This window comes from Pseudonaja textilis, chromosome 6 (genome assembly GCF_049901715.1).
Source record: "Pseudonaja textilis isolate UNSWEBS1 chromosome 6, rPseTex1.2, whole genome shotgun sequence".
Classification (NCBI taxonomy): domain Eukaryota; kingdom Metazoa; phylum Chordata; class Lepidosauria; order Squamata; family Elapidae; genus Pseudonaja; species Pseudonaja textilis.
In genome coordinates, this window is record NC_141995.1 from 48906690 (window position 1) to 48918899 (window position 12210).

At 45.6% G+C, this 12210-nt stretch overlaps 1 protein-coding gene across 19 annotated transcripts in view; it reads left to right on the forward strand.

The window, feature by feature from the left end:
* Nucleotides 1-11837, forward strand: part of APBB2 (amyloid beta precursor protein binding family B member 2) — a 126361-nt gene extending 114524 nt beyond the window's left edge. For 15 of the 19 annotated variants that reach the window (XM_087936770.1, XM_026699806.2, XM_087936766.1 and 12 more), the window contains 5 exons: nt 2221-2308; nt 3977-4060; nt 5879-5994; nt 10218-10397; nt 10872-11837. In XM_087936770.1, the coding sequence (XP_087792896.1) occupies nt 2221-2308; nt 3977-4060; nt 5879-5994; nt 10218-10397; nt 10872-11039 (636 nt within the window). In that variant the 3' untranslated portion in view covers nt 11040-11837. The remainder of the gene's footprint in view (nt 1-2220; nt 2309-3976; nt 4061-5878; nt 5995-10217; nt 10398-10871) is intronic. The other 4 variants (XM_087936774.1, XM_026699804.2, XM_087936772.1 and 1 more) reach the window with 1 other exon arrangement.
* Nucleotides 11838-12210: the final 373 nt, after the last annotated feature.

A 12210-nucleotide genomic window follows, 5' to 3' on the forward strand; every position in this document is an offset into this window, starting at 1 on the left:
GGGGGTTGGAAGGAAGGTTGTAAAATGGGGCTCCCGGGACCCTGCGACCGTCATAAATGTGAGTCGGTTGCCAAGCACCCAAATGTAAATCACATGACCCTGGGGGATGCCGCGACACTTGCTCATAAGTGTGAAAAAGAGTCCTACGTTGCTTTTTTTCAGTGCTGTCGTAACTTTTGAACGGTCATTAAATGAATTGTTGTAAGTCGAGGACTACCTGCACTTTCGATTCTCCCCTTTTCGCAAGACTGAGCTTTGAACCCAAACTCTATGCTCATCAAAGCCTATTTTTAGCCAGTTCCTTTTTGAAGATTAAGAGAAGGAGATTAAGAAGTAGTCTAGTTCACTGTTAGATTCTGATGAAAACCTAATTTAAAAGGTATACAATTTCTTACTGAATTTGACAATGGAAAATCTATCCATATAAAAGCGAAAGACCACTCATGCATCATCACAAAATCTCCAGAACCGTAAAGCCTACAAACTTGAAATTTGGCACGTATGATGTTCCTCTTGGCTTCTAGGGGCTCACTAAGAAAGGATTTTTTGAAATAACCATCAGAGTATTAGTATTTCCTATATTATTACTATTAACACGCTCTGATGCTAAGGAGTTCTACTCCCCCTCCCCAACTGAAAAGAAATCTCTTCCAAATGCGAAACACAAGCAGAGGAGAGAAGTTTCAGTTTTAGTTTCACAGCACCAAGCAGTTGTAGTACAGAACAGTTGAGCTAAGCCATGCCCAGGCTCCTTGTTGTCTCCTTGCTCACACAGCAAATACTCTTTCCATTTCCAAACAGCCCTCAACTCTCTCACACACTGACAGGACGCTAGCCAGATGAATACCGATGGATGCTGGTAGGCAGAGGCAGAATTTTTCCCCCTTATTTTCCTCCCCCAAAACTAAGCCCGACCACATAGTTTTGTAGTGAACCATGGGTATCGCACTACTTTATTACCTTTTGCTTTTTTGAAAGGTATATTTTAACAAAATAATCAGCAGGCCTTGAGTTTGACACCCCTGTTCTAGGACAACTTGAATTTAAGACCTGAGAGGTCTCTGGGGAGAGCATCCAGAGAACATGGTGGCTTGTTCCCATGGCCTCGTTCAATTTATGACAGGAGGAACATGAAGCTCAAAGGCTACTAAATGTATTTTCCTTTTGCCCTTTATCTTGGAGACCCCATATTTAGTGATGAGTCACGAACGGGCTTTGTCTTCAGAAACAGGTGGGGCTGCACCTATTTTATCTGCTTTGTGCATTCGTGTATGCTGCAGTGTTAAGTCCCATCACTGCCAAAGGCTGATTTCTAGAATACTTGACTGCAAATAAATTGTGTCTATTCACACGTTGGTTAAATGCATATGCCTCACAGGCTGACAAAGATCTCCTTTGGATCAAAGGAAAATATAACATTCCCCAATCAGTTCTGTCCTGACGTTTCTCCCAGCGTCCTGGAGCTGTGGCTCACGTATGCATCCCGCCGAGATAAGCTTCATAAAACCCACGCCTGCTTTAGCTAAATGAAGCTCTTTCCTACAAACAGATTAATATCCTGGACCGTTAATTACGTGACCCGCATAAAATTCCAGTGAGATTTTCTCCTCAGAAGTTCAGCACGCGTTCCTACATCAGCTGGGCTTCTTGTAGGCGAAGAATCCCTCAACTAAACTCCCATTTTCTATGGTCTAAATCAGGGGTGTCAAGCTCAAGGCCCATGGACTGCACAGGATTCTTAAATCTGGCCCGCGGGGCTGGCCTGGAAATATCAAAGGACCGGCTTGCAGTGCCTCGGCGGGCCAAAACAGTCCTTGGGGGAGGCCTGCGTGCGCCGCCTCCCTGTGGCCCATTTTCGGCCTCCACAGCCTCTGGCCGAAAACAGACTGCACGGAGACACCTCCCCCCCGCTGTCCATTTTTGCCCTCAGGCCCCCAGCAGACTCTGCCAGGTGAAGAAGGGCCGTGTGGAGGGGCCTCCACGCGGCCCGTTTTCGGCTGGCAGAGTGCTTGCAGGAGGCGTCCCTGCTGCCTCACAACCCCCACCTCCGGCCGGCCCACGAAGGAGAACTACAGCGCCGACTCCAATTCTCCAATGAAGAAATCCAGTTTTGATACCTTTGGTCTAAATGCTGATCCTCGAAAACAAAAGTGGGGTGTTAACGAATAAAATTATCGCCCAAAAAGGGGGAAATAATGGCCTTCTCCTCCTTTTCTGCAGATTATGGCTGAACGGAAGAATGCCAAAGCTGTGGCTTGCAACCCATTGCAGGAACGGACAAACGTCGTTCTTGAGGTTCCTTTGCAAGGTAAAACCTGTGAGGATGCGTAGGTTTATTGTTGTGATGGAAGGATCTTTGCTTTTTAGGGTCACGATAGACGGGTTGCAGCAAATAGACAGAGAACTGGTCCTTGGCTTACAACCCAAATTGAGATCTGAATTTTCATCATTAAGTGAGACATTCATTAAGTTCAGTTTGGCCCCGTTCGTTAAGTGAGTCACTGCAGTTGATAAGTTAGGAACACAGTTGTTAAGTGAATCTGGCTTTCTCATTGACTTGGGTTGTCCGAGATCACAAAAGGGACACAGCAAAGATCATATATCCGAACCCGTTGCCAAACATCCAAATTTTGATCACTTAACCAGGGGGATGCTGCAACGGTTGTAACTATGAAAACCATAAGTCACATTTTACTTTGCTGTTTAATTTGGAACGGTCACTAAGCGAACTGTTGCAAGTTGAGGACTACCTGAGTCCATTTTTAATTGAGTCATAAGGCTAGGCCATTATTTGGAAAGTTAAGGTAGATGTTGGCAAAGGAGGAGCGCACTCCATCCCAAGCATGTACCCCAATGGTACAGCAATCGTGGCTTTCGGATATTTAGCTTTTTCAAAGATACTGTAGGAGAAGGAATGTAATGGCGGGGTGGCCTAGTGGTGAAGACACTCAACTCCTACTCGGAAGGTCGAGAGTTCAGTGTCTCCTAGGGCTCAAAAAATATCTGCTGTGAACACCAGGTAGGCGTCAGGGAGGGCATCTGGCCAGTAAACGCTCAGCTCCACCCGTTCGCCCAGAGTCTACCCCAAATTAAGGGATTACAAGGGATTTTTTTACTGTAGAAGAAGGAATGTCAGAACCTGGGGAGGGAGGTGTGAAAAGAGAAATCAGCATAGAATCCCTACGTAGTCACAAGTAAACTAACTGCAACCTCCCTTAAATTCCATTGACCCTTATCTAACTCTAACCAGGCGCGGATCATACGTTTAGAAGATTTCTGTGCATAGGCTTATAGCCAGGGGTGGGATCCCGCTGGTATAACAACCAGTTCGGTGATCATGTGCTTCCTGCTCCGCATTTCAGAAAGGTTTTATACTTAACCATCTTCTGCATTCCTTGTGACTAAAACAGCCGAGCCGCAGCTGTGCTCTCACAAAAGGGACTAAAAGTACAGGAAAGAGGCAGGGAGGATGCTTATCGCAGCAAACCGGTTCTCTGCCAGCTGATCTTCGGAGCAAGCAGTTCACATGAACCAGTCAGTACAAACCGGTAGAATCCCACTCCTGCTTTTAGCAATCAATCAGTTTAATTGGACCTTGAGGTGTGCATCTGGGTTGTTGTTTTTTCTGCACCTGGTAGTCACAGCTGTATTCTGACTAAACCATTCATTGTTTGCAACCCTTGTGCTAGTCAGAAATGTGCGGATGTTGAGATGTGCTTAGGTAAGCTGCTTCCTCATAACTGACACAAGAAGAGAAGGGTTTATTTTTTTACGAAACGAAGATTTATAGCACTCTGTTCCTTAATTCCCCAGATATCAATTAGGATCCTTTTTTAATAGGACTTGGAGCAGGGGTTTATTGGAATCAATATTCTCAGCTACCTGATATATCTACTCTGGCTCCTGGCGTTAAAATAAAGGGAGGTGGCCTGGTGTGAATTGGATGAGATGAAATTGATGTTTTGCTTCCCTGCAGTAGATTTTCCAACACCAAAGACTGAGTTGGTCCAGAAATTTCATGTGCAGTACCTGGGCATGCTACCTGTAACTAAGCCAGTGGGTATGTAAGCGTATTTTTTTTTCATGACTATCTATAAATGTGTTTGTGATTCTTCTTCTTCTCCTTCTCCTTCTCCTTCTCCTCCTCCTCCTCCTCCTCCTCCTCCTCCTCCTCCTCCTCCTCCTCCTCCTCCTCCTCCTCCTCCTCCTCCTCCTCCTCCTCCTCCTCCTTTGCCAAAAGCCATATTGGTGTTGTGTTTAGATTGCAGTATTGCAGACTAACTCTGCTGATTGCCAGTAGCTCGATACTTACTGGCTCTCTCAGCCTTCCATCCTTCCGAGGTGGGTAAAATGAGGACCCAGATTGTTGGGGGCAAGAGGCTGACTCTGTAAACCGCTTTGAGAGAGCTTTAAAGTACTGTGAAGCAGTATATAAGTCAAAGTGCTATTGCTATTCTTCACCACCACCATGTCATCCTCCTTTACTGTTTCAGGTGTTTTGAGATTGCTGAGGTAATCCTATCCTATCTCTAGCTTTTTGTAGACTTGCTAAAACAAGGTAACTAATATCTTTAGTAGTGTGGATCAAGGAAGTGACAGGTATATCGTAAAGGATATAATTAGTTTTTCTATGATTTGGGAATTGCTGGAAATTTGGAAGAAGGCTAACAGGATTATATCTGTCAAGGCAAGAAGAATAGCAAAGTTTTCAAGAGTTGTGTATTCAGGTTTTATCTAATTTGATTGCCACTAAACTGGGGAATTACGCTGGGGAAGATAAAACCTAAGATCACACACTATTTCCCCCTAGCATTCTTAGTCAGATACTAATTGGGGGGTCCTTCATGATCTCTGAGCTTGGTTATTTTCTCACAGACATTTCATGACCCAACTAGGTAACATCATCAGTGCTGACTTCATAACTTATCATCTGATGTGCAACAAAAGTTAACTGATGAAGTTCCCTGGTTGGGTCATGAAACATCAGCCAGAAAATCATCAAGCTCAGACAGCACCAAACACTCCACGGTTCCACCCTGAGCTACAAATATTCTACCAATGCTGAAGTTTATGGAATCCACATGATCCATTGAACCCAAGCTAAACAGATTTGCTAGGTTCATAAAGGTAAAGGTAAAAAGGTTCCCCTTGCACATCTGTGCTGGCCATTTCTGGCGCTAGAGGGCAGTTGCTCATCTCTGTTCCAAAGCCGAAGAGCCAGCACTGTCCGAAGACGTCTCCGTGGTCATGTGGCTGGCATTGCTAAACACCGAAGGTGCACAGAAGGCTGTTCCTTTCCCACCAAAGTGGTCCCTAGTTTTCTACTTGCATTTTTTTTACATGCTTTCAAACTGCTAGGTTGGCAGAAGCTGGGACGAGGAACTGGAGCTCACTCCGTTACACGGCTTTCTGATTGACAAGCTCGGCTTCTTATCCACTGAGCCACTGTGTCCTTTCATACAACACATTATGTTCATAAAACACATTAAACCACTCAAAATCGAAACCCCCAGCGAGAACTTAATAGATGGTGGGAATGCACACCCTAAGTGGCCCACAGAGTTTCAAGCCCAGCTGTAAGACCCAGATTGCATTGCATTTGTAAAGCCAATGGGCAGATTTTTTTTTTTTTCCATCCAGAGAAGGTTCCCACAGCGTCTTAACAAAGATTAGTAACTTCAGGAGTTAAAATCTAGATGATACAGTGGCAGAGAGAAACAGATTGGAGGGAGAGAAGAAAAAAAAGAAGCATGCTTGAGTCTAAAGTTAGAGTTAATCTGGACCAGAGAAGAATGTTTGAAGCAAAGGAAAACCCAACATGTTGTGAGTCCCTCTAAAGTTCTAAGGTTGTGTGTCTGTTGTCTCTGTTCTTCTGAAGGTATGGACATGTTGAACGGGACTATAGAAAGTCTGATGGAGTCCTCCAACCAAGAAGAGTGGACACCTGTCACCATGAATGTGGCTGATGCTACTGTCACTGTCATCAGCGATGGAGTACGGTTCCTTCAACTTGTCCTATTTTAATGCTAGGATTTTTAACTTGACCCAACAACTTTATTTATTTATTTTTGCAGTAGTGGTGTCGTGCCCCTGTCGGAATCCGATTCGGAGGGGGAGGCCAAACAGCCTACAGGGAGTGGGAGTGTGGCTCCCTTGGCTGTGGAGGAAACTGGGGAAGGGCAAAGGCCGGCTGGGCAGAGCAGGCGAGAGGTAGAACAAGGGAGAGGGAATTCAGAGGAAGACCTAGGCCCACCCCCTCTTCATCCTAGGACCCGCAGGGAGGAACGGAGAAGGGAGTAACATGAGTTGCGTGGCTTACGGGGGAGGAAAGGGCCCTGATTCCCTTCATTAATTGCAGCTGGGAACACAGTGTTTAAAAAAGGAAACTGTGCACAGTAAATTGTTGGGAGCAAATTGTGAATTATCTGGTATAGCCATGGCTTATCTGTGTTCCTGGCGTCCTCCCAACTGTGTGAGTTTTGCCGTGCTTTCAAGTCTGAAATTCCTTCTCCTGCTCGGTCAAGTTAATTACTGCAACTTGGTTTGTTTGAATTTTTAGTTACAGTTTGTATGTTCCTTGTTTTGGATTGAATTTTCTCCAGTTAAAGAACTGTTCCTGGGAGAGCTTTTTTCCAGCCAAAGGTAACCTGGCAAAGTTGGAGATAGTAAAGGGACTCTTCTTGCTTATTTGACTGTGTTGCCTTTGTACCACATCCCGGGTCATCACAGGTGGTGAATATTTGTACTTCGGGTGTAGGATGAGGGTGGAGTTTTGTTTTCAGAGCTTGTGGGATGGTTTCCGAACATTTCGTTACCAGGCTTGGTAAGGTCTTCTGCGGAGTTTAGGGGATGTCACTGTTGGTGGTGGTCTCCTTATAAGGGCTTCATATCAGTGGCGGCATTCTACCAGTTCGGCTCAGTTCACGCAAACTGGTTTGTTCCAACGATCAGCTGCTGGGCCATCCCACCTGCCCTGGCTCCATACTGACCATTATTTCCTGCTTTTCAACCTCAGCTGCTTCACGCGGCACGGCGGATTACCGCGTGTCAGCTGTTGAACACAGGGAGAGTGCAGGATTACAGGAGAAGGTCCGTAGGAAACCCTCTGCATGCGCGCAAAGCGTGCCCACCAAGCCACACCCACTGAACCAGTTGTCATGCCCTTCTTGGAGTCTGACTCTGAGGGAGAGATTGAGGAGCTGACAGGGAGTGGGAGCGTGGCTCCGGTGGCTGTGGAAGAAACGGGGGAAGGGCACAGTCCATCTGGGCATTCAGAGGAAAACCCAGGGCCATCCCCTCTTCATCCTAGGGCAGGGAGGAATGGAGAAGGGAGCAATGTGGCTTATGGGAGAGGAAAGGGCCCTGAGCCCTTTCATTAGTTGCAGCTGGGAAAACAGGATATAAGTGGGGCATTTTAAATAGCTCTTTGCTGGAAGCAAAGCGTGCCTTATCTTGGTCAAGCCTTATCGGGGTTTTGGCGTCTTCCCAACTGTGGTTTCTGCATTATCTTGTGGAAGTCTACAATTTATCATCCTGGCCTGCCGTGTTAATGACTCTGGTGTGGTTTGTGTTGGGTTTTTCTTTACTTCTAATTATCTTTACTTTTGGTTCGGACTGCATTTACTCTCTTTGTAGCCTGTTTTTGGAAAAGTTTGATATAATTATCAAACTTTAATTGGACATTGAGGCCCAAGTTGGAGGCATTAAAGGGAATTTATTCTACTTTTGTGACTATTTTTTGGTCACGCTCCGGGTCATCACACCGCTGGTAAAACAAGTTGAATCCCACCACTGCTTCATATGGTCAGTAGGTCTTGTGATGTGGTCACATCAGGTGAGGGTCCTCTCAGGTGAAGGGCTTGTGATGGGTCAGGTGTGGTCATGTGAAGTGAGGGACTTGTGATGGGGAGGTTATGTCAGGTGATATTCCTGTTGGGTCAGGGTCTTGTGATGGGTCTTTTGATGGGTCAGGCGAGGGTCTTGTGTTGGAGGGGTCACATCGGGTCAGCATCATTGGGAGGTGAACTGCTGGTGGAGGGAGCTTTTGTGGGTTGGTTGTCTCTGGAGGGCTGTGCAGTTGATTTGGATTTTGAGGGGTTCGTAGCAGAGTTGGTATTCAGCAGATTCTGACCAGTTCTAGAGAACCAGTAACGGAAATTTTGAGTAGTTTGGAGAACTGGCAAATCCCGCCTCTGACTGGCCTTGTCCCCATCTGTTCTCTGCCTCCCAAGTCCCAGCTGATCGGCTGGGTCTTCTTTGGTTGCCCTGCACAGGAGAAGGGAGCTGGAAAGCAGGTTAGTGGGGTGGGGAGGGAATGGGGTTTTGAAGTATATCCTTCCCCCAGGACTGGGGAAAGAATGGAGATTTTACAGTATCCTTCCCCTGCCATGACTACCAAGCCAAGCCACACCCACAGAACCGGTAGTAAAAAAAATTGAATCCCACCACTGGTTCGTAGGCTGGTTGTATATCAAGGTGTCTGTTGATGGAATAGCTTGTGGAGTGCCCCAGGCTCTGATAAACTCACGAGCGTGGCGGGTGGTGGCGTGGCCAATGATTTTTCTGTGGCTCCAATCGAACCGGTGCTGTTTTGCTGTCGGTGGGGTAGAGATTCAGGATTTGGGATCGTGGCGTTTGACGGCCAGCGGTTGTCCACGGATCCTGGTTTTTTAATGGATGTGATGTTGGTCCTGTGTAGAATTGCTTCCAGTTGGTTTTGTAGATCACATTGTTTCTTTCATCCTTCGGTACCTTGTTTTTTTCTCTTTATTTTTTTTATCCAAGCCTTTTAAGATTATGGGCAAAACGCAGAAAGATCTGTCTGCAGTGTCAGTCGAAACAGATTTAGCGGTGACGATGGATAATTTGCGCTGCATTTTCAACACCCCCCCATCTCCCATGTGCTACTATCTTCACTTACAAAAATAGCCAAATTGTCGATTTAATTAGCATTCCAAAATTTAAACAACAAAAAAAGATAACCCTTGAAATCAGCGAGGCTTTCAACGGTAATTATCCCAGATTTAGGGAGAGAAAATTAAATGAATTGCATCGATCCTGCCTACAGTCTACTTAACTGGAAAGTTAATTAACTTGAACTAGACGATTAAGCCATGGTATGCAGCCCATGGAGCGTGCGTTCTTGCCACCTATGTACAGAAATAATGAAAAATTAAGTATGTTTTGCACCCTAGGGCACTATTTCTCAACCGTGGCTATCTTAAGATGGCCCGATTCCTCAGCAAGCAGTTTGAAGTCTACACATCATAAAGTTCCTTAGGCTGAGAAACATTGCCATAGGTATCCAACCCAAGCAGTAAGGGGTTTTTTTTTAAGATTTTTTTTTTTTAAAAAAATTCCTACAAGGTGCATAAAATGTTGGTAATGCACCTAGAAGTTATATAAATTTTATAACACATTCCAGTCACTGGATATTTTAGTGTCAACTCCTTTAAGAGCCTCCACTAGGATAATGAATGATGTCAAATAGAAAGATGTGGTTGACCCCTTTGCAAGTATGTGTGCATGAATCTGAAGGATGTTGTGGCCCGCCAGCAGTCAGCAGAGCTGGTGGCAAACTTGGACAGTGAGGAGATTGGGGAGGAACATGGGCCAGTCCTGGAGTCTGGGGAAGGCTCTGATGAGGGCTCTGCATCAGAGGCAGAGATGGGGCCAGGGCCGTCCGACAGTTATCAGCTGCTTTCGGAGTCGGAGGTCAGTGGGGAAGACAAACAGCTGGAGCCTGTTCCCAGTATGCACATGCACAGAGCTGCTAGGAGAAGGGCACAGTTAAGGAACAAGGGTTGACTCGGGAGTAAAGACACAAGTGGACGGGGAATGGCCCCACTCATAGGGAATAAAAAGGAGCGAAAGGGGAGTGGGGTTTGCAGAAGACAATTAGTTTGTTTAATTAGTGTGAAGATTCGTTTGTGACTCTCAGAGACTCCTTGCCAAGTATTTCTTTGTACAGCATTGCACTTCGAAGCTATTGCCCTGGCAACTCTCCAAGCCGGTTAAGGTCTGTGATTGTAAATCACTCTTGAAAGACTGTTTGCTGGATGTGAATGATAGGAATTCACATTAGCCTAAATAAAAAGGGGTTTGGTCGGGACGAGGAGTCTACTTTGTGATTTTTGTGAAGTCTAGGTCAGAACCGGGTAACTGAAGCCAAGCCCCTTTTTATTTGTTAACGGCAACAAATTTTCCTTCACACCTAGGATGAAGAGGAAATTGTGGTGGAATGTCGTGTCCGCTTCTTGTCCTTCATGGGCGTGGGAAAAGACGTACATACCTTCGCCTTCATTATGGATGCAGGAAACCAGCATTTTGAGTGCCACGTCTTCTGGTGCGAACCCAATGCTGGCAACGTCTCCGAGGCAGTTCAGGCTGCTTGTATGGTAAGTAGGATGGTTCTATAAATAGTAGCCTACTCTGTTAAGATACAGCCTTCAAATGGTTTCTACTGTACTGCCTTAAAATGGTTTCTACTGTATAGCGCTGTGGAGTTGCCATGGTAACAGCTTCACAGTACTCCACAAGGGGGCTCTCTCTGGTAAGGGGAAAAATCCAACATTAGAAATTACATTTGTTACGGACATTTTCAACAAGGCTTTGATTATTCTTAAGGACTAATATAATTGTTGCCGAAATCAGGGCTTTTCCTGTCTAATAGAGGATTAGGATAAATAAATACCTGGTTATCGGCTAGTTGTCAATAAAAGACCGGGTTATCGGCTAGTTGTCAATAAAATTTTCAAGGGATTCTGTGTCTGTGTCTCTGGGTTTAAAACAACAACAGCACCCTTTTAGGAAGTCTTAAGGTAGCCTGCAAAGCTACCTTACGATGTTGATATACCTTTGTTGTGTTGCAGCTGCGGTATCAGAAGTGTTTGGTCGCCCGACCTCTTTCGCAGAAAGTCCGCCCTCCTCCGCCTCCGGCAGACTCTGTGACAAGACGGGTCACCACCAACGTGAAACGCGGGGTCCTGTCCCTGATTGACACTTTGAAACAGAAGCGTCCTGTGACTGACATGCCATGACGGACCTGTGGGTGAGCCACCCCAGGCGTTCCCCGAAATGTCGTGCGAAAAGGGACAGAACAGCAGCTGCGTTTCAAAGAAAGAAGACTGGATGAAGGCGGCCTTCCGTCAGAAATCTTCACTTTCGGAAAAGTTAACGGGAAAAATAATATTAGACAAGCATGTTCTCACTCTTGCCGCCACCAAGTCATATTGAAAAGAAGCATGACCTCTTTTTTTTTTTTAAATGTTCATTTGATTTTTTTTTTTTTTTTTTTTTGCTCCATGTGAGATAGCCGAGAAATGGAAGGCCTGCTTTTGGACTGTAAATAGGACGGACGTGACTTCGATTCATACATCCAAGAAGGAATGGATGCATCATCAGATGATCGCTCGTCTTTGCAAAGAACCCAACCCAAGGATTCTCACCGCTCCTGAGCACTATGCCTCTTTTTTAACAGTGAATTACACACCCAAGTATTAGTTAACTCTTGTATTACTACACTACTAATACCAAGCTTCTTATTTTTTACAAAAGAGCATTCGTGATTAACCTTCCATCTTGTGCGCCGTGGTCGTCGCGTCAACACGGAGATGCCAGCCAGTCAGGTGTCCTGCCATGGAGAGAAATCCCCTCCATGCAGGAAGGATTGTGCCAGCTAGGTGACAACAGTTCGTGGCAACCCCGTGCATGCATAGGTCACACCGCACATCCAAGTGTTGCAGCACCTGTCCTTCGTTGTCTCTTTCTAGCACAAATGTACATAAGAGGGAAGAAGACGGGCGTGTACCGTTGTCGCATAAAATCTCTCTTTGTGGTTTGCGTGGTTTTTCTTTCCAGAGAAGGGCTGCCCGCGTGGGAAACCAACACCATATTTGAAGTGGCCTTCAGTCCAAAAATTGCGTTTGTTTACATACTAAGTCCACGTTTGAGAAGTTTGGCAGGATAGAGACTGGGCTTTATTTTGGAACAGAATCCACCCCCAATGCTTATGGCGCCAAGGCTCAAGTGCCTCTTATATCCTTTCATAGATCCAGGTTATTCTTTTTTACATTTCACCAGGAGGCGTGCGTGAAACTGACCACTTGAGGCTACAACTGATGGCTTCCCCTCATGATAATATATATATAAATATATAAATAATGTGGGTGAAAACAAAGAATGTTCACTAGTTAATTTTCTTACGGATAG